This window comes from Nipponia nippon, unplaced genomic scaffold (assembly GCF_047370975.1).
Source record: "Nipponia nippon isolate SJK-2023a ecotype South Korea unplaced genomic scaffold, ASM4737097v1 scaffold_5, whole genome shotgun sequence".
NCBI lineage: Eukaryota > Metazoa > Chordata > Aves > Pelecaniformes > Threskiornithidae > Nipponia > Nipponia nippon.
Window position 1 is genome coordinate 70,054,365 of NW_028262369.1, and position 18,479 is coordinate 70,072,843.

General features: G+C 44.3%; 3 protein-coding genes across 22 annotated transcripts in view; 1 reads left to right on the top strand and 2 right to left on the bottom strand.

The window, feature by feature from the left end:
- Positions 1–21: 21 nt before the first annotated feature.
- Positions 22–17,259, bottom strand: CLK1 (CDC like kinase 1). 6 transcript variants are annotated; one of them, XM_087732814.1, is made up of 13 exons: positions 17,124–17,259; positions 4,949–5,106; positions 4,548–4,752; positions 3,343–3,433; positions 2,840–2,906; positions 2,342–2,458; positions 2,052–2,218; positions 1,880–1,974; positions 1,664–1,793; positions 1,450–1,532; positions 779–858; positions 437–527; positions 22–343 (listed from the first exon to the last, which is right to left on the bottom strand). In XM_087732814.1, the coding sequence occupies exons 2-13, from the start codon at positions 5,104–5,106 to the stop codon at positions 131–133; spliced, it is 1,497 nt and encodes a 498-aa protein (XP_087588940.1). In that variant the 5' UTR covers positions 17,124–17,259; the 3' UTR covers positions 22–130. The 6 variants fall into 6 exon arrangements, with proteins under 6 accessions (XP_087588940.1, XP_087588937.1, XP_087588939.1 ...); XM_087732811.1 differs by lacking the exon at positions 17,124–17,259 and adding an exon at positions 9,936–10,074; XM_087732813.1 differs by lacking the exon at positions 17,124–17,259 and adding an exon at positions 9,926–10,066.
- Positions 10,535–17,689, bottom strand: PPIL3 (peptidylprolyl isomerase like 3). Of its 6 annotated transcripts, XM_087732841.1 has the most exons (8): positions 17,124–17,260; positions 16,450–16,513; positions 15,829–15,876; positions 14,539–14,613; positions 13,631–13,724; positions 12,897–12,964; positions 12,321–12,439; positions 10,535–10,669 (listed from the first exon to the last, which is right to left on the bottom strand). In XM_087732841.1, the coding sequence occupies exons 3-8, from the start codon at positions 15,829–15,831 to the stop codon at positions 10,543–10,545; spliced, it is 486 nt and encodes a 161-aa protein (XP_087588967.1). In that variant the 5' UTR covers positions 15,832–15,876; positions 16,450–16,513; positions 17,124–17,260; the 3' UTR covers positions 10,535–10,542. The 6 variants fall into 6 exon arrangements, with proteins under 6 accessions (XP_087588967.1, XP_087588968.1, XP_087588969.1 ...); XM_087732842.1 differs by lacking the exons at positions 16,450–16,513; positions 17,124–17,260 and adding an exon at positions 17,471–17,689; XM_087732843.1 differs by lacking the exons at positions 16,450–16,513; positions 17,124–17,260 and adding an exon at positions 17,423–17,498.
- The window catches only part of NIF3L1 (NGG1 interacting factor 3 like 1), a 14,012-nt gene continuing 12,289 nt past the window's right edge, over positions 16,757–18,479 (top strand). For 6 of the 10 annotated variants that reach the window (XR_015698935.1, XM_087732830.1, XM_087732839.1 and 3 more), the window contains exons 1-2: positions 17,414–17,544; positions 17,734–18,177. Coding sequence is in view for 9 of the 10 variants with exons in the window: in XM_087732830.1 (XP_087588956.1) it covers positions 17,484–17,544; positions 17,734–18,177 (505 nt within the window). In the remaining variant the exon portion in view is untranslated. Of the gene's footprint in view, positions 16,889–17,231; positions 17,311–17,368; positions 17,545–17,733; positions 18,178–18,479 lie in introns of those variants that run through there. The other 4 variants (XM_087732835.1, XM_087732834.1, XM_087732833.1 and 1 more) reach the window with 4 other exon arrangements.

The window sequence follows — 18,479 nt, forward strand, 5'->3', positions numbered from 1 at the left end:
AAATGCAACCAGGTTCGTCAGTACCTTTTTCTTAAATAAGTTTTATGGCAGCAGCTGGATTAAACTTCAGTATCCAAAAAGTCATAATACAAAATAGGACATTTACAAAATAACTGTACACAATAAATATTTAACATTTCTTATGTTTCTTTGGTGGACTGACATCTGCGTCAGCCTGCTCAGCTATAGGAGACAGCCCCCTTTTTTGCCGTTTCAATGGGAAGAAGAAAGGATGCTTCAGTGCTTCTTCCAGAGTAATGCGCTTGGCCGGGTCATACTCCAGCATCTTTTGAATGAGGTCAAAGAGGTTCTCGTGGTCAGAATTGTGGCAGGTCATGAATTCCTTCAGGAAGAAAACAACAAAACGTGTTTTTGTAATCTTGCAGTTGTGCTTCAAGCTCCTCTCCCCAAGAGCACTTTCCCCCTGTCAGCCTACCTTCAGTGGCTTACAGCGCCTTGAGACGTATCTACCAGCAGAACTGTGTTCGTCCCAATCCAGCCTGTCGTGACGGAAATATTTGCGTTTCCTTAAACAAAGAAACCACAGGTTTTGTTATTCAAAGATTCTGTTTTGTCCCCTTGCTAGAAGTTTCTCAGCATGTTTGTTCACAACTTGGCAACTGAGCTGGGAATGTTCCCCAAGAGCGGCCAGCTTGGTAAATAGAGCAAAAGGATTAATCCCAGTTTATTAAGCTTTTTTAAAAAATTTGCTATGAAACCAAACTGAAAATATTTAGGATCAACTACAGCAGTCCCGTGTACGGAAAAATGTCATTACCGGGTCTTCTTTATCATGTGATTTGGCAAAGGCCCCAGTATTCGCTCCATCATTGCCAGGTGTTCTTTGCTGTCGTGGGTCTGCAGGGAAATGAAGACGGACATTTTTGTTCATTGCTAGAGGAAGTCACCAAGAACCACGCACTATCCTTACTTCATTTTTCTACTGTACCCTCCAACCACTAATCCATGTCAGATTAAGGAAAAAAGAGAGGCTGTAGTCATCTGTTTCCTGAAATGAGTTACAATCTACTGGAGGTTTTTTCCTCCCCTTGACACTGCCTTATTTTTTTTCCTTTGTTCATAATTTCAAAGTTTCAGGTATACTGTCAAGGGGACAGAACTCGGGTATTTGAGTAGTATTTGCTGATGGTGACAGATGAAGCTACAGCTGTTGCTAGCGTGGCTTGTAAGTTACAAATGTTAACGGAGTGATGCTTCCTATCTAGCTGCTGCCAAAATGTTTACTGAAAGCAACTTGTAGAAATACTCTGCTGAGACAGTTCCTTTGTGTCCACATCTTCTGTCCTCTTCAACGTGGCACGACAGAGAAATGCAGCTTAGTTCCTTGCACAGACCACTCCTCTTAGGCCCCAGCTCTCTGCAGCGTATTTTCACCAAGCTGGGGGACATTATACACGCTCCATCACTCTGAGGGTCGTAGTTACCTACCGGAAATACTGTGAATCCGAGGTAGTATTCTATGAGAATACAGCCTATGCTCCAGACATCACACGGCTGTGACCATCCCAGCGCTGTGAGAAGATTCAGAAGGTTCATGTTTATACCAGGCACTTCAACAGCTCGAGCAAGACGGGCAACGCTTGCGTTCAATAGCGTACAAAAAATCTTATGCAAAAGATCAGCCTAACAGACTCCTACTGACCTAGGATAACTTCAGGAGCTCGGTAATGCCTTGTAGACACCAAAGTGCTATGATACTCGTCGTCATACGTCGCGCTCCCAAAGTCCACGACTTTGATGTCCGGATTTTTTAACATGCGTTCATCGCATTTCTGAAGTGAAACACAGTAGGATGCAAGTGACCAAACCAACCCAGACAATGGCCGAGGGGGCGGTGGGGGAGAGGACAGCAACCTACCAGTTTGGGGTTATACTCTTCTACATAGTCAGACGTCACAAACAAAATATTTTCCGGTTTCAGATCTGTATGTGTCAACTTGTTCATATGCAAAACTGCAAGATAACAAATGTAGTTAGCAAATTCTGTGAAGAAAATCGAACAAATAAAGCAACAAAAGAAAGACACTTACAGTTCACAGATTTGCAGATCTGATAGGCCATCTGTCTAATGTGGTCCAGCCTAAACGGCAGAAAGCCATTCTCTTTAATAAAGTCATAGGTGCTGAGCCCCAGTAGCTCGAAAACAATGCAGACGTGTCCATGGTACTCAAACCACTCTAACATCTGGACACAGCGACTGCAAAAGCAGGAAAGTGCATGAATTGCAACAGGAAGTTGCGTAACGCTCAGATACGTACGTCATACGTTACAGAAAAGGACAGCACAGACATCTTAAAGCCAAAAAACTCTGTATACTCACTACGTATTGTTGGGATCCGACGCATTTAAATGTTCCAGTACTTGGATTTCTGCATGAGCTGCTTCTGAGTACCTATCAACATTTTTGACTATTTTCACAGCTACATGTCTGTCTGCCCTGAAAACACAGGTTTTACCAGCGATTAGAACACGGAGTAGTTTTAACTAAGAGTATTCAGTAATTATCGCCATAGACGTTGTTTATAACAATGGGAATCTTCTCAGGTCTTTTTTAAAGTACATCCTGACTTAATGTAACCAAGGTTCATCTATGCACAAACACAACTAAAATTTAATCTTTAAATTCGGAAAACATACTCGATGATACCTTATATATCTGTATTAGTCTTAAAGGTTAAAAGCCCCATTTGCCTCCCCTTCGTATCTATCTACGCCGGGCTAATACTGGAGAAACTTCCCACGACTGTCAGTCAAAGATGACAAGCCCCCTTCAGTCAGCTTGAAGAAAAATTACATGTATTTAATTAAAGAGACTTACGCTTTATGATCGATGCATTCCACTACTTTTCCAAAAGCACCTTCGCCCAAAGTAGCAACAATCTCATCTATAAAGAAAAGAACTCTCAGTGACAGAAGTTGTGAAGTTACTCAGCTATTAAAAAAAACCAAGCAAACAAACAAAAATAAAACAAACAAAAAGACTAAGTACTAGCACTGAAGATTATTCTAGACTGTGCTGCTTTAAATTGTAAATATCTAGTCTGAGAGATGTTACTGGACAACTCTCATCAAGGCACATTTACAGGGAGCTCATTCTAGTAGGTTCATTAACTTCATTTACTATTTTTTTGGGGGGAAAAAGGGAAAAAGAAAAAAAGAAACATATTTAAGTTAAGGTCTACAGAAAAAGAATAACAATCCCCACCCCCAAACAAAAAAAGTCAAGACAGAAAGAAAAGACTTCCAAAGCCCCCTCACATCTTATGCTAAAAGAACTTATTCTATCTGAAAAGTTAATAAATTTTGAAAAATATTCTATACATCTTGCACTTAGTACGTCTCCACTCTGACAGATCAGGTGACCCTCCTCATCATCCTCTACACTCCTGGATCTTTTCCTTCGATGACTCTTCTGGAACGGCACCAAGATCGTCCAGCCAATCAATAAACCCGAGTGAATTCAGGTCAGAATACGAAATTCATTCAGCAGGGAGATATTCAGGCATTCAGATACACGCCAGGCCACAAACGGTTGGCAGGAGCAATTTCAAATTCAGTCCCCGGAAATTCACAGGGCACATAGTTTATGTTACAGGAGAAAAACATGGCAAGGAACAGATTTTCAGATGAGATACTCAAAGTGGCAAGGCAACAAAAAAAATTACAACACAATTGTTTTTCTTTTAAAAGATTGGTTCACTGAATTTTACATTAGGATTTCAGTGCCCATATTTTTTTTTTAAGCAAAAGGATTTAATAATTATCTTATATATATATATATATATATTTTTTTTTTTTAAAGAATAGCCTTGTGGCCAAATTAAAATACCCATCTTAAGTAGTCGAGATTAAATCACTGGTCTGAATATTTGATAAGAATTTGGTTTTTTAAAAATCATAAATAGCATATACATTTACTTTAGGCTGTCTCAGCTGAAGATCTTAAATTATAAATCCTATCTTCAGCTTTTTTAAGAGTTAAATATATAACAAAGATCAGAAAAACTGCCCTGCTAGTGGGCAGACATCATACATATCTGATTCTACAGATTCTTCAGCAATACTTAAAACATCTTACGAAATAAATTTTTAAAAAAGTAAAAATCTGACTTTATCTCCTTGCTATTTCAGTGATACTTAGTCAAAAGTAAGTTTAAAAGCTTGTACTTGGATTTTTGAGTAGGGCTGAAATAAATGCTCATCATAATAAAAATTCTGAAGGCATGAAAGTGATGCCTGTATTTCAAGTACTCCAATTGATGGTTATTATTCATTAATCTGCTCAAATATAGCCAATGAACAAATAGCAAAACTATGTTCTGTGGTATCATAAGCATAGCTACAAACTACATATTTTCACTGAAGGAAATAAAATCCTAGCAAAAAGAATAATCGGCTAATATTAGCTAAAGGAATAAACTATTATCGACAGAATTCCCCAACCCCCCACGCTCAATTACTACTGCCCAGATGAGAATCTATCTTCTTAAAATAAAAAAATCCTAAATTAAATTTGGCCACACCACCTGTGAATGATGATGATGATGATGATGACAGGTAGTTTGATGTGTCTTGTATTTCCTTTTGTAACTACTTGTCCCACTATGACCCGACGATTTGCTACTGTGATGCCCAGCATCACATCCTTGATTGTACTCATTTCTGTATTCTTCAACATAGCGTCGCTCGTGGTGGTCTCTCTCATTTACACATTTGGTTTCTGAACAGGTACTACAAACAAAGGATCAAATAACCTTAATTAAAGTCATTCTAGTACCCCACCAAGACAGCTTTTTGTTTTTAGCTGTAAGACATCTCTCTTGAAATATCTCCAACTCAAAAATGAATACATTATCGGATGACCTGATGAGCATAACAGAATCTTAAAACATATGCTTGCTGATGTCGAAGTCAGAAAGTCGTTTACCTGTCAGGAAGTTTAGAAAGATCACGTTTGCAGTGCTTGTTCTCCTGCGCACCGCCTGGGGACTTCCTCTTTCTCTTAGTAGCACTCTCGCATCTTCTGCGATCCGGACTTTCTTTTTTATCCCAGTCAGGGTAATTAGTTTGCCTGGAATGCCGCATCTGTAACAAAGGTATTTTGCTCTTTGAACTACATCCCATAGATGAACAGTTCATTTTCAAAGCCATCAATTATCAAATTAACACTATAATGAAGATTGTCTTTTTCCTCAACTACCCGATTTTCATTTTTTCTCTGCTCTTTCTTCCACGTTATTTTTTAATTCAAGAGCTTTTTCAAATAATTAACCATTTTTGACAGGGCAACATAAACCAATAACCTACTTCTTACAAAAGATTTTAAAAAGGAGTATCGTGGCTCGGACACCAAACACATCCTGTGCACGCTATTTCTGCAAAGCCGCTCAGGCACCCCGGGGTGCAGATGCTAGGAAAAACGAAGGCATCCGTGTACTTAAGAAGGGCACACGGATACTGCCCAGCGTGCTGGTAAAGACTTCAAGGAGCTCGTCATAAACTTTTACCGCGCCTCTTTCTCAAGATTCCCGGAGAACTCCTAATGCCACGTCGAAATGACAAACTTCGGTTATCTCCTAGTTACTTAGCTCGAAGAGGGAAAGACCAGTACCTCACTACAGGTGTCTTTTACCGCCGCGTCCAACCGCAAATGGGGGCCAGCTCACGGGCTGCGCCCCAGGCCCACACGCCCGGCCGCGGCACCAGCGGCGATGCCGCCAAGCGGGACGCGGGCGCTGCCGGCACCCAGGCCCGGCGGTTGGGCCGCGCGCGGCCGCTTCCCTACCCACGGGGGCGGGACGCAGCGCCCCGCGTCCCCCACGCGCACCCAGCGCGCTGACTGAAAACGCGGGGCGCTGGGCCAGGCCCACCCCCGCCCCGGGCGGCAGCGGCCCCGCGTCCCGCCACGGGCTCCGTTCTCCTCCCCGAGCAGCGGCAGGGCCAGGGGAAGGGGCTCCGGCCTCCCCCGCTGCAGCCACCGAAGCCATTTTCTCTCCGCACGGAACAAGGCGCGGGCAGAGAACATGGCGGCCGCAGGGAGGCGGGGGCACAGGGGCGCCCCGGCCGCCCGACCCGCCCGCTCCGGCGGGGACGAGCCCAGCCACCGGCCGCCCTCCCCCACGGCAGGAGACAGCCTCCTTCCCCCGCACCGCAGCGGCGCCCTTCCCTCCGCCCCGCCTTCCCCTCGGCGACGGCCCGGCCCAGCGCCTCAGGCTGCCCGCCAGCTCTCCCCCGCCGCCCGGGGCCGCAGCGAGCGCGCAGCGCCCCTCCCCTCGCCCCCACCTCCGCGGCTCGGGAGTGCCGCCGCTCGCTCCGGGAGCCGCCGCTCTCCTCTGCCGCCACGGCTGGGTTCAACGCCGACACCGCCGGCCCTCACCCCGCAGCCCGCTACAAAATGGCGTTGCCAGGAACTTTCTGGAGTGCGGCGGCGCGTCACAGCGGCACACCCGCGGCGTCACAAGGCGGGCGGGGCCGCCCCGCGACACCCCGCTCCCCCGCCCGCGCCCCGCAGCCTGCGGCGGGCCCCCCGTCCCCGCCGCGGGCAGGAGCAGGCCCGCGGGGCGGCGGCCTGCCTTTCCCAGAGCCTTCGGGGACACCGGCCGCCCTGGGTCCCTCCGGCCGCCCTCGCTGAGCGGGCCCCGCCGGCAGCGGTGCTGCTGTCCCCTCACCTCACTGCGTGGTGAGGACGCCCTTAACGCCGCCAGTTCTGCTGCTCGGACTGGTGCAGCTGCATTTCACCCGGTCACGACACTTCACGGTAACCCTGTATGCCCCATCAGGTAATTAGGTTAAAGTAGTTCTGTTTAAGCAAAGCAACTATGCAAAACCTTCAAACGTTTTCCGGCCAAGAACTTTGGAAGACAAGGAACGTTATACTGGGGAAAAAAAAAAAAAAAAAAAAGGGAAAAAAATTCTAACCCTCATTTAAGAATGACTGCCAGAAGATTGCTTCTTTTTTGTGAGACTCTGAATTGCTAAATCATTTTTCGCCCTTGGTGATAAAGCCTGGTTTTTGCCTCTGTACCTCCCTAGACAAACTGTTAGAAGCTCTCAAAGCGTGTACCCAGTCAGCTTTAAATCAACCCAGGTTTAAAGGACCACACGACTAACAAACTAAAGATGTCTTTGTAAATCACTGGCATTAAAAACATTTCTGAACAGTTGAATGCCCTTTTTTTTTTTTTTTTAAATGTCTCATGGTATCTTTTACTAGCTTTTAGTCATGTTTTTGAGTCTGGACAACATAAATACCCACTGTAAAATAAACTAAATGCAACTCTTCAAGTAAGTGTACCAATCAGCCTTCTACACCCACAGAATGAAAAAAAACCAAACCAAAACACACAACCAAAACCCCAAACCCTCCCACAAAACCAACCCTTCCTCTGCTGCTCACTACCACGGCCGCGACGGCAGCTGAAGTCACAGCCACCCCCCTGGCCACCCCGTGCCTTGCTGCGGCCCTTCAGCCACCACCTCTCTCAGAAGGAGCTTTCAAGCCTGTCAGCCATCCATCAGTCGTCGCCTCAGCAGAGCTAACCAAGCGCTACGCCTCAAATTTGGTTCTCCAAAACGCCTAATAAGCAGTCAAACATCTCGGGTGCAATCTAATTTATGTGGGAAAAGGGCATCTAAGGATAAAACACTCCTGAAACACTACAACAGCCTATACACATCACTTCCCTAAACCCCAATGCTTTTTTTATTCTGGGAAGGACTAAGCCTTCCGCAACACTTCTGACCCTGGCAAACGACCCTCCTCCCTCTTTGTATTTTTTTTTATTTCCCCAGCTGACCCTGTGATCAACATACAGTACGTACGCTACACGTGCAAGTTTGTCACTGCCCACAGATAATGCACCATTACTTTCTTTTCGTCCACTGCTCTCCAGCTTAGACTAGGTACTGTTCCCAGCGTGACATACCTCTAACACCAAAATGCCAGCAAAGGTCAGAGACAATCCAGAATATACGTGATGACACCCTCCATCACAGTCATAATGCACGATTGTTGTAGTAACGTAGGTATTTTTCTTTGCATGGGTAGATTTATTTTGTCAGAACTCACCTTGTGGCTGTGGTGTTTGCGGTGAAGGACCAGAGGGATGGAAGTAAACGTAGGAGTTTATAAAGCACAAGTCGAGAACAGTAAGAACAGTACTCTCTGCGACATTTTTGTTATTTAAAGGATTATACATGTCACAAAAGTCCAAACAGCTGGTGACACAACAGCTGACTCTCTGCAAGAACTAAACTGCACATATGCTGTACTCGGCAACCGCCCACAAAAATCACACGCTTCCACAGCTGGCCTACTTCCTACTCTCTGTCGTGCTTTCTCTTCAACAAGTGGATGGGGCCAGCCCCACCATTATTTTTCCTCTTCTATTCCAGGTTCGCAGGGAGAACCTGGGAGAGGTTCAGGGCCAGAAACAGGAAAACAGACATAATACAATTTTTAAAAGTTAGGATGTAATCCTGTCCCATAAGATCACTCTCCTTTCAATACATAGCTTTAGATAAAAAAGAAAGGATCTAAATTTAATGTATCCTCCAGAAAGCAAATTGCTTGGTGTCCCTGTATTTCACACATCCTATGTAACAGCCTTCTTTTTGTCCAGGAGAAAAAATAGACCTGAAATTGTTTCCAGTTCAGTGCCAGGTGTCACCATTTAAAATTATTGGTTTCTTTGCACTGTAGGAAAGTTTCCAGTATGCCCTTCCTTCCGCACGGCAGCAGTGTCAGTGTGGCAGCCAAACATGCCAGTTGCATGCTTCTGTCCACCTGCTATTACCGCTGGTTATATGGAAGAGGCAGAAAGAGCACAGAGCTAAAATTAAACCCTTTACCTGACTGACTGAAATACTAGGGTAAAGTGTATTAAGTCTGGAAGAAAGGGCTAGGAGCTTTAAGCAACACCCCACACAGAATACAGAAACTTTGTGCCAGAGAGAGGGTACCGATTAACTCTGCTCATTAACGCCTCAGTTATCTGTACCTGACATACCTTTGCCTTTCTCTTGCAAATAATTTCTCCTCTTTATTTTAAGAGGCAAAGTCTCAAAGTGGGAAATACTGGTCTGAAGCGGACCGCAAGTCACCTGGACCTCCCAAGGATTACAAGGCATATATATGAGAATGGACTTTGCTAAGTGATATTGACTGAGTCCAAAGAGGACTGACTGGGGGAAGAAGTCCAGAATGGTAGGAGTTGGATGGAGGAACTGTGGATGCTCTCTCCTGTCCAGGTTGCTCCCGCACAGTTGGAACTAGAAATATACCCTCACGCCTATAGTCAGAAAATGAACCTCTGTGGAAAGGAGTTGATTTTTTCCTGCTTCATGAAAACAAACTGATGCCAAAATCCATTTTTTAGATCTACAAGGTTTCGAGGAAGAGTAGAACATTCTGCTTTTCCCAGTATGCCCAAGGCGGAGAACTGCTTTGTTGATGTATACAAATCGTTCTTTTTTCCTGCTTAAGTCACTTTATTTCATGCTTACTATACTAAGTGACTTAAGCATAGGATCAGCAATATATATATACACACATGCATATGTACGCATGCATTCTATTTTTTCCTCTTGACCAGTCAATATTCAGATATCTCTGTACCCTCTTGCAGACTTTCTTATTTGAGTCCAACAACATTTGGTCTCAAGTAAGACCAGACAACAGCTCTCTCTTATTTGTTCAACATCATCTTGGCCACAGTATCTTTTATTATTTTGGGTGTATCAGGATATTCTTGGTTAGAAGCCTGACCACAGTCTCCTTGTCACTACTCTTTGTTGTGTTTACCCCCTACTGTTTGTGCAATAAAAAGCGATGAAAAAACAAGTTACAGTAAATCCATGGTTACCTAGTTTCGATCAACAGCTATATAAAGACACAAACACTTACTCTTTCATACCAAAAGCATTGTGCCAGAGGCAGAAGTGATTGTTTCTGATCGACCTTTTGGGGAGGCTGAAGAGGTTATCATTCCAACACAGCAGTACAAGAGCAAGCACTCCTCTAAACACGGTCTTTAATCCTCTAGGAGAGAAAGGTTTCATCTATCTATGACACTGCTCTCACCTAGGGGAAGAAACCGCATATCTTACTCGATGTTCTAAAAACCAGTAAAGTAAGGAAGGTTAGAATTTACATGGGAAAGTTTCGAAAACTGGTAGCATGAAATTGTAGCAAAGGACATTGTTTTAACATAGTATCACTAAGAAAGATAAGGCAGAACACAGATTTAAAAAAAAAAAATTTTAAAGTATTTTCTTATTTTACAAGTACAAAAAGCAATGTTTAAAAATCAAAATCCTGGAAGATACTCTGGAAAAACTGGCTTCTAAAGCACAAGACTTCCCTGTAACAACTCCCAAACAATGTCACCACTCCTGAAAATCCTGCCTTCAGTGAGCAAAGGCATGATCCAGCTCAGTAACCCTTTTTAATAACACTTTAAACCCCATAATCCAGCAGTCAATCTGACCAGTCTCTAAAGAATGTGTCGAGGCACTCTGTGGCTACAGAGCAAAAGGGTTGGCATGAATCGTAATATCTTTAATGCGAACATCATTAAGAGGTCGGTAGGTTTTCTCATTCACAGGCAGCTTCTCCAACTCATCCAGGGTCTCCAAGCCATCAATAACTCTGGAAGACAAGCAGAAGTGCTAGGAATCTCCTTCTGATAACGATTTAAATTTCACGACTGAGGTATCTCAAAGCACTTTACAGTTAAGCATCATAGCGCAAGGACTTTGCAAGCAAATGATACAAATAAGACAGCCAAAACACTATATATGGCATATAACATCTTTGGAAAGGAAACATTAAGCATCCATGACCCCTTCTGATAAAAAGTACAAATAATTCCCACTGACCTGACAGCATCATATTTTATACCAACCATAGCTGTATAAAGACCCTAGCTGCACTTCCTGGCAGGCAGGACTGCCTGATCACAGTACAGGTCTAAGTAGCAGCGAGATACTGGCCATACCAAACTTCACTGTGAATCACTGAAATCCTATGGCTGGAAAATCAACTTCCAAATGGGAGATTATAATTTCTCACCTTCTGACTCAAAGGCAAGACTGGACAGAATCATTAATAATTGTGTAAATCTAATAGCACAAATATATTTAGGCTTCTAGATCTCCTGTTCAGGCTGAAGAAATGGCAAGAGAGATTCTTCTGATAAACCTCTTACTTTTTTGTTTAAATAATTAGCTCTGGTAAATCTTGGCAGTTTATTCCCCAGTAATGGACTTGGCAGAAAACATGTGCTGTTCACAGTTCAATTCAGTCACATTCATCCACTCTTTGAATATAGGATGCTGAATTGCAGGCCAGCAGGGACTGCGTATGCTGTTCTGCTGATTCTGCATCTGGGGCACGAGTATCTTAAACTGCCACAGAAAATCTGGCAAAGCCTCTACTCTTTTCTAAGAAAGATGTCAAAAAAACCCTTTCAATCACACTTCTAAACAAAGTCAGAAATGAAAGGAACACCTATACTTAGATGCCTATAAACAATACAAGTGGTAGAAAATAGTTTTTTCACATTTCAGTAGTTTCCTTTGAATATTAACTCCATTTAATAAAGGCAACTTTGTCTCAGCAGATTCACTTGTACACTTGAGACTTTTTAACAACAAGAAAAAAAAAGACTTTACCAGGATTTTGAGATAGAAAAAGCAGCATCTGAAAGACTCAAAAATTAAACATTTGCTTTAAGGATGATATATTATCAGTAGTGTCTATCAACATAAGAATGTTTTAAAATAGTGATGCAGCTTAAACAATCTCATCTGATTTTATAAACGGTCAGTTCTGTGAGTTTTGTCTGACCAACAGGAAGTTCCACCTGAACAGAAGCATGACCATGTCAGTACCACACCCACCCCCAGCTCCAGTCCCAAATCAGATTCTTGCTTCTGAGTAAACCCTACAACTGTGTATCCAGTCGTCCTGGAGTTTGCTTAAAATCAGGCTGCATCTGTTTGGGCATGGCTGAAAAGGCAAGCTGGAATAACTAGTGTGTGTGTGTGGGAGCTCCATTCTTGAGGTAATTTTTAACGTGCTTATTTCCACTGAATTCCCTAGTACTAAGAAAAATGGAGCAGCAGCATTTTGGAGCAAGTAATTCTGGTGACAGTGAAAGAGCATACATTTACACATACACATCCAATATTTTAAAGAGTTTTAGAACCAGAAGCTTCTAATTTTGCATTGCATGTGCCCTGAAATATTCAGATCTTTCACACGCTATGATAAGGAGGCATGCAGCTGGATCACTCACTTCCCAAAGACAGTGTACTTCATGTCTAGGTGCGGTTGCTTGCCGTAAGTGATGAAGAACTGCGACCCATTGGTATTCGGACCATTGTTTGCCATTGAAACTACCCCGCGGACACTGTGCTGAAAGAGGGGAAAGACCTCAACATGAATACACGTCTGTGAAAGCAGGACTTCAACCTGTACAAAGTGCTCTGGGACTTAGTACTCTGCCTCAATACCATTATTAAGAACAAATTTTGTTGCCAATATATTCCATCACAGTCTATAATTAGCTCTCAAAATTGCTCTTACAATGAAAAACTACTTCTTTGCCTTCAGTGCATGAAAAAATACTTTGTTACAAATTCTCTCTACTTCTGTTCTCAGTGATGAAAACCATCAAACCTAACTTGCCAAGTACAGAAATGCCTGTTCCTATTTTAATAATAAGCTTTCTATCCCTTTATTGCGGGATTATACTTTGCTTCACAATTACAAAAGAGGTATTTAATACAGTACAACACAATGCTGATCGTTCTCCAACTTGTAAAGAAAATTCATATGAAAACGTAACTGCATGTTGAGAGCACAGAAATACCTTTAGGTATTCACTGAATTCATCTTCGAACTTCTTGCCCCAGATGCTGTTACCTCCTTTCCCAGTGCCTGACAAAGAAGCACCACAATAGATTACTGGATTTTCAGACTGAAAAATCCAGAAATGATGTACTGTTATAACATGTTACAACAAAGACCCTAGATAGACCGTAATTCGTTTGAGGCAGGGATCAGGTTCTCACGTCTTGATACTGAGCAGAGACATAACTCTCATATAAGGAACACCTACTAAGTACCAGAACAAAACACTGACATAGCCTCAAATTAAGTTCCGTATGAGTACAAACAGACACACAGTTGAATCAGATTTTCTCCCAAACAGTTGACACTGTCTGGGACGTTTTCCCCAAACGCTTTAGAGACAGTGCAGCCTTTCAGGCAGAAACCAGAGAAACCACCGTAGCAACTGCTACCTGTTCGGCAGCTGGTAAGTCAGCAGAACCATCATATTTAGTGGAAACAGCTGGAAAAACTAAAGTTTGTAGAATGCTTTACTACTGCATGATTATTTAGAATTAGGGTAACAGCTGCTTTTCTGTAAGCTCACCACAGAAAACTAATCTCGTCATAAAAACCTCTATCAACAATACAATAATTCTTATATTTTATTTTTACTTTATTTATGTTTTTGTTTTAATATCCATACTTATAATTTCTTTATATATTATTTTTATGTACATTTTTCTACAGAGAGACCCTGACAGAAGAATTTACCTAATGGATCCCCTGTCTGAACCATGAAGCCCTTTATATTCCGGTGAAATACGCAGCCATTGTAGTAGTTACTAGCACAAAGAGCCAGGAAATTCTAAGGAAATGAAACAAACCATATTAACAAACAATTCAGAAATAGTATCCTCTTACTAGAATGACAGCATTGGCAGGACCAAGACCAACCCTTTTGCCTCTGCTTTGCATTGTGACCATGTGAACTCCACAGAGTATTGCCACAGAATAGTCATAAACAAATTATAGTTAATATGCTCCTTTGACCCTGTCACAGATACAAAGGATTTTAAATAAAGCTTACAGCACAAGGTTGTCTGACTTGAGGAACAAACAAGAAGCCTGAGACATGCTCAGAAGTATCACTTCCATTCAACATTTTTATTTTGTATATGTAATTTTGTAATCAATATCTTCATGCCTCAGCTTTGTTAGTTAAAAAGTAAATTCTTTCAATTTAAGCTTAAGTTTATGGCAGAGAGGAAAACCTGGGGCTTCTGACAAACTGGGGGTGATTCTCACGCTTTTAAATTAAAATAAAATCTGTGCGAGTGTGAGCAAACCCAGGGAAATTTGGGAATCCCAGGCCATGTGCCATATTTCGCCTGAAGGGCAAAGGACACTTTGGGAGCTGCTAGAACTTGGGGAAAAGCAGCCCTGAGCTAAACCTTATCTGATGAGAAACAGGCAGCAAAGCTCTAGGCAGTTTGACACAGTGCACAGGTATACAGTACACAAGTTCCATGAGTCAATAGGCACTGTGCCAGCTTAAAATGTTAATATTCCATTACGTGAAAAGATGAATTGCAAAAGCCACTTCACCTCCTCTACAGTCTTCACTATTTCTACTGCTTTGTTTCAACACCAGGCAATCCCGCTCCTGTTATTTGACTTACTTCACAAGTCTTTGGTGTACGCTCACAGAATAGTTCAATTTTAATATCTCCTACATCAGTATGCAGCGTGACAGCCTGAGGAAGAGGCAGAAAATAATAATTAAATCAGCAATGAAATACTAACAGACTCAGTTTTATTTCCCAGTCCCACCAAGAACATAAGCAAGTTCCTACTGCATATAACCACTGTTTCAATATTTGGCCATAGGCAAGGCTACTGTCACAAAACTTCCACATTTCCAGTGAAATCACCAGAAAGCACTTGGTTTCATTTAGTTTCAGGACAAATCAAGTTCGACAAGGTAATGCAGAAGCTCTGTTTCATGCCGTTACACTCCAGAGACATTATTCATTTGCAAACTGGACCTACTCAGTCACTTAATTGCAAAGTCGAAGAATCAAGGTTATATCTATTTCAGATAATAGTGTGGTGCACACACCTCCCGGTTTACAACCAGAGGAACACCTCACGTGTGTTACCTGCCTGCAGCCTTTTGAGTGATAAGGCTAGCTCTGAATGGCACCGTATACTATCTGCCTTCACAAACAAGCTAATCTACAAAATTACACACTTTTCTAAAGATTTATAAATAACCTTCATAAAATTTAAAATGGCAGTTACCCAGCCACCTAAGCAAATGTATCTCTATAGGCCAAATATATCTCTATAGGCCAAATATATCACAGTACTCCCATGGAAAGTGCTAAACTATGCAAAAACAATTACTGTGGGGCTATACTGCGGATAAGTGTACAGGAAAACTAATAAAAATCAGCATCATGTTGACACTGGCATATTGTTCCAGAAATATACAAGTAAAGAAGAGAAGATAGTTGCCTGCAATGTCTGTAAAGATGCTATAAAAGGTGTACGTACAGTTTAAGACACATACTCTTATCTCTATTTCCTGATTTACTAAACTTTTAAAAGGCTGCAAGTGTAGAAGGTTACATACACTCAAGCAGGGCTATGTGCTTGCAACTTGAATAATGCTTCTGTGGTAAAAGAAACCAAACTAGATTACCAAATATTAGCCAAAGTACTATTAAAATTTAGTATCTTAGAACTGAAAGTCTAATTATATTTTAGACTGATGTAAACTGACCTATTTTCCTTTTCACAGTACCTTGTTAGAAGTCTGAAACAAAAACCTAAGCTTTTCATTACAAATTCTTCACAGCATCAGAGTAAAATGTGTAATCCTTTGAGATGCAGAGCAGCTACTCGCTTTCCAAGAGATGACCATTTCAGAAAGAATGAAAATACATAAAAAGTGCTATTGTTCTCACCATGTCTGCTTATCAAAAAGCTGAGGTAGATTTGTATACAGCAATTTCCTGCAAAGAAAACATATGAAATTTGTTGGGTTTTTTCCACCAATCCCCAGTTCTTTTTGATTCTAAAATATTTGTGTGGTTATATGCTTTTACACCACACAGTTCTACAGCGCCGTTCAAGTGACTCTGTGGATAAATGTTTTACTTGCATCATGCAACTACGCGGTATATAATGATGCTTCTGTGGTAAAAGAAACCAAACTAGATTACCAAATATTAGCCAAAGTACTATTAAAATTTAGGACCTTAGAACTGAAAGTCTAGTTATATTTCAGACTGATGCAAACTGATCTGTTTTCCTTTTCACAGTACCTTGTTAGAAATCTGAAACGAAAACCTAAGCTTTTCATTACAAATTCTTCACAGCATCAGAGTAAAATGAACGAGAAACAGATAAAAATCAGAGTAAAAAGAAATAGAAAGGAGTAGAACAAAATAGCTTAGAGAAAGGGGGCGGGGGCAAAAAAACACCCTTTCCTAAGATGAAAGTTCATTCTAAGCAATCACAGCTTTTCCAAAGATCATGGGTTTACAAATGGCAGAAATTAACAGATAAAAGCCACAGGCCAGTACCCAAACAGCAGTGCGATTTGGAGCCACCTGCCGCGAGCTGTCAGTGCCTGCAACAGACAGGTACCTGCATCCGAGCAGAGGATCATTATCTTAGTAACGTTTCCAAGTAAAGCATTTGGAATGATGATAATAAAACCGCAGTTGCGTAGAAATCAACAGTTTTACACGTTAATTTCTTCTCTATGTCCTGCCCTCCCTGCTTACCCCCCGGGATTGCCAAGGCCTCTCACAGAAGGCGGGGAAGCCGCCAGCAGCCGGCTCCGGCCCGGCCCTCCCTCACCGCGGGCTGCGGCCTGCCTCGGGCGGCGGGGCGCCGGGACCGCCCCCGCCCCAGTCAACCACCCCAGGGGCCGCCGGCGCTCGCTGCCACCCGCCTGCCCGCGGCTCCCATCCGACCAACGACAGCTTGGCGCTGTCGCCCCTCTTCTGCCGATCTGAGGTACCTCCACCGAAAATCCACGCACGGGACGCGTGGGCTCCGCTCGCCCGCCGCCCCGCTGCTGCAGGGCGCGGCCTGGCTCCTCCGCCGGCCAGCGACTCCTTCAGGCGGCACCGCCCGGCCCGCGGCGCCCGCCGTCCCCGCAGCCCCGCGCTCCCGCCAGCTCGGCCTCCCCGGCGCCTCCACCCTCGCTCGCCCGCCCGCCCGGCCGGCCGCACGGAGGCCCCGCACAAACCTGCCGAGGCTGGACCCAGAGCCAGCGGCTCCCCGGCTCCCCTCACGCGGCCAGGAAGGGACGGGGCCGCCCTCGCCGCAGCTCGCCCGCGGCGCGGAGCGGCCGCCCCCAGCCCCGCTGGCGCGGCGGAAGCGGCGGGGCCGGGCGCAGGCTCCGCCCCGCGGCCCCGGACCTGCTCCGGCGTGAGGTGAGTGCGCGGACGCGCGGCAGCGGGGAGGCCGCTTCTGCGGCCTAGGCGGAGGCCGCTGGCGGTGCCCCAAGGCCGCCGGTCCCGGTGCCACTTGCTCTCCCTCCCTCACCCCGAGAGGCAAACGCTTCTCCGGTTGGATTCCGCGGGTCGGCTTTACCGCGCGAAGATGGATGACGTTTGAGTTCCCCACGTTTCTCGCACGACTCTGCGGGTCGGTTATGGTGTGTTACGGTGAGAGCCCCGCGGCAGGGAGGCTGTGCCCGCCGCCGCGCCCCCTTGCGGGGCGGCTGCCGGGGGGAGGCCGGGCCGCGCTCCCGCCGTCAGCGGGGCGGCGTTCACAGCCTGAACGCGCTTAACTCGGCTGTTCCAGCCAGTGAATTCCCGAGGCTTATTCCTGCCTGTTTCTTACCCCCTCTACAGACAGCTGCATGCTGCTGCCTGGCAGGCAGCTGGTTCGCCGGCCTCTCCGCTGCATCCGCGCTTTGGGCCGCCTGCCCTCACGCTCCCTCATGAATCTCCGGGAGCTCGTTGCTGCCCTGAATGACTTTGCATCCCTCTCTCTGGCTGAAAGCTGGGACAACGTGGGGCTGCTGGTGGAACCAAGTCCGCCCCACACTGTGAACACCCTTTTCCTCACTAATGACCTCACTGAGGAGGTGATGGAAGAGGCAGTGCAGAAGAAGGCAGACCTTATTCTTTCTTACCACCCGCCTATATTCACGCCACTCAAGCGAGTAACGTGGAAGACCTGGAAGGAACGGCTGGTGGTCCGAGCCCTGGAGCACAGAATCGGGATTTACTCTCCGCATACGGCGTACGATGCCATACCTCATGGAGTCAATAACTGGCTAACAAAGGGACTCGGTGAGATTCTGTTAAAAACAAACACAAAAAGTTAAAATTATCAGTATATGTTATGTGGGGACCTTCCCTTATTTTCCTTTCTTCCAGCTTTTACAGGTATGATTTGAGTACTTCCCCCCCCCGATATTCTAGTATTTCTAAGTACCCTAAACAAGTTTTATGGAATCTGTCTTGGTGAGGACTACCAGATGCAAACACTAGAGGACATTTTCAGATGCATGACTGAACTGTTGGATGTAGTCAGAACTGGTGCAGCATATTTATTGTCCATCTTGGTTGCAAAGTTCAGACTACTGACTTTA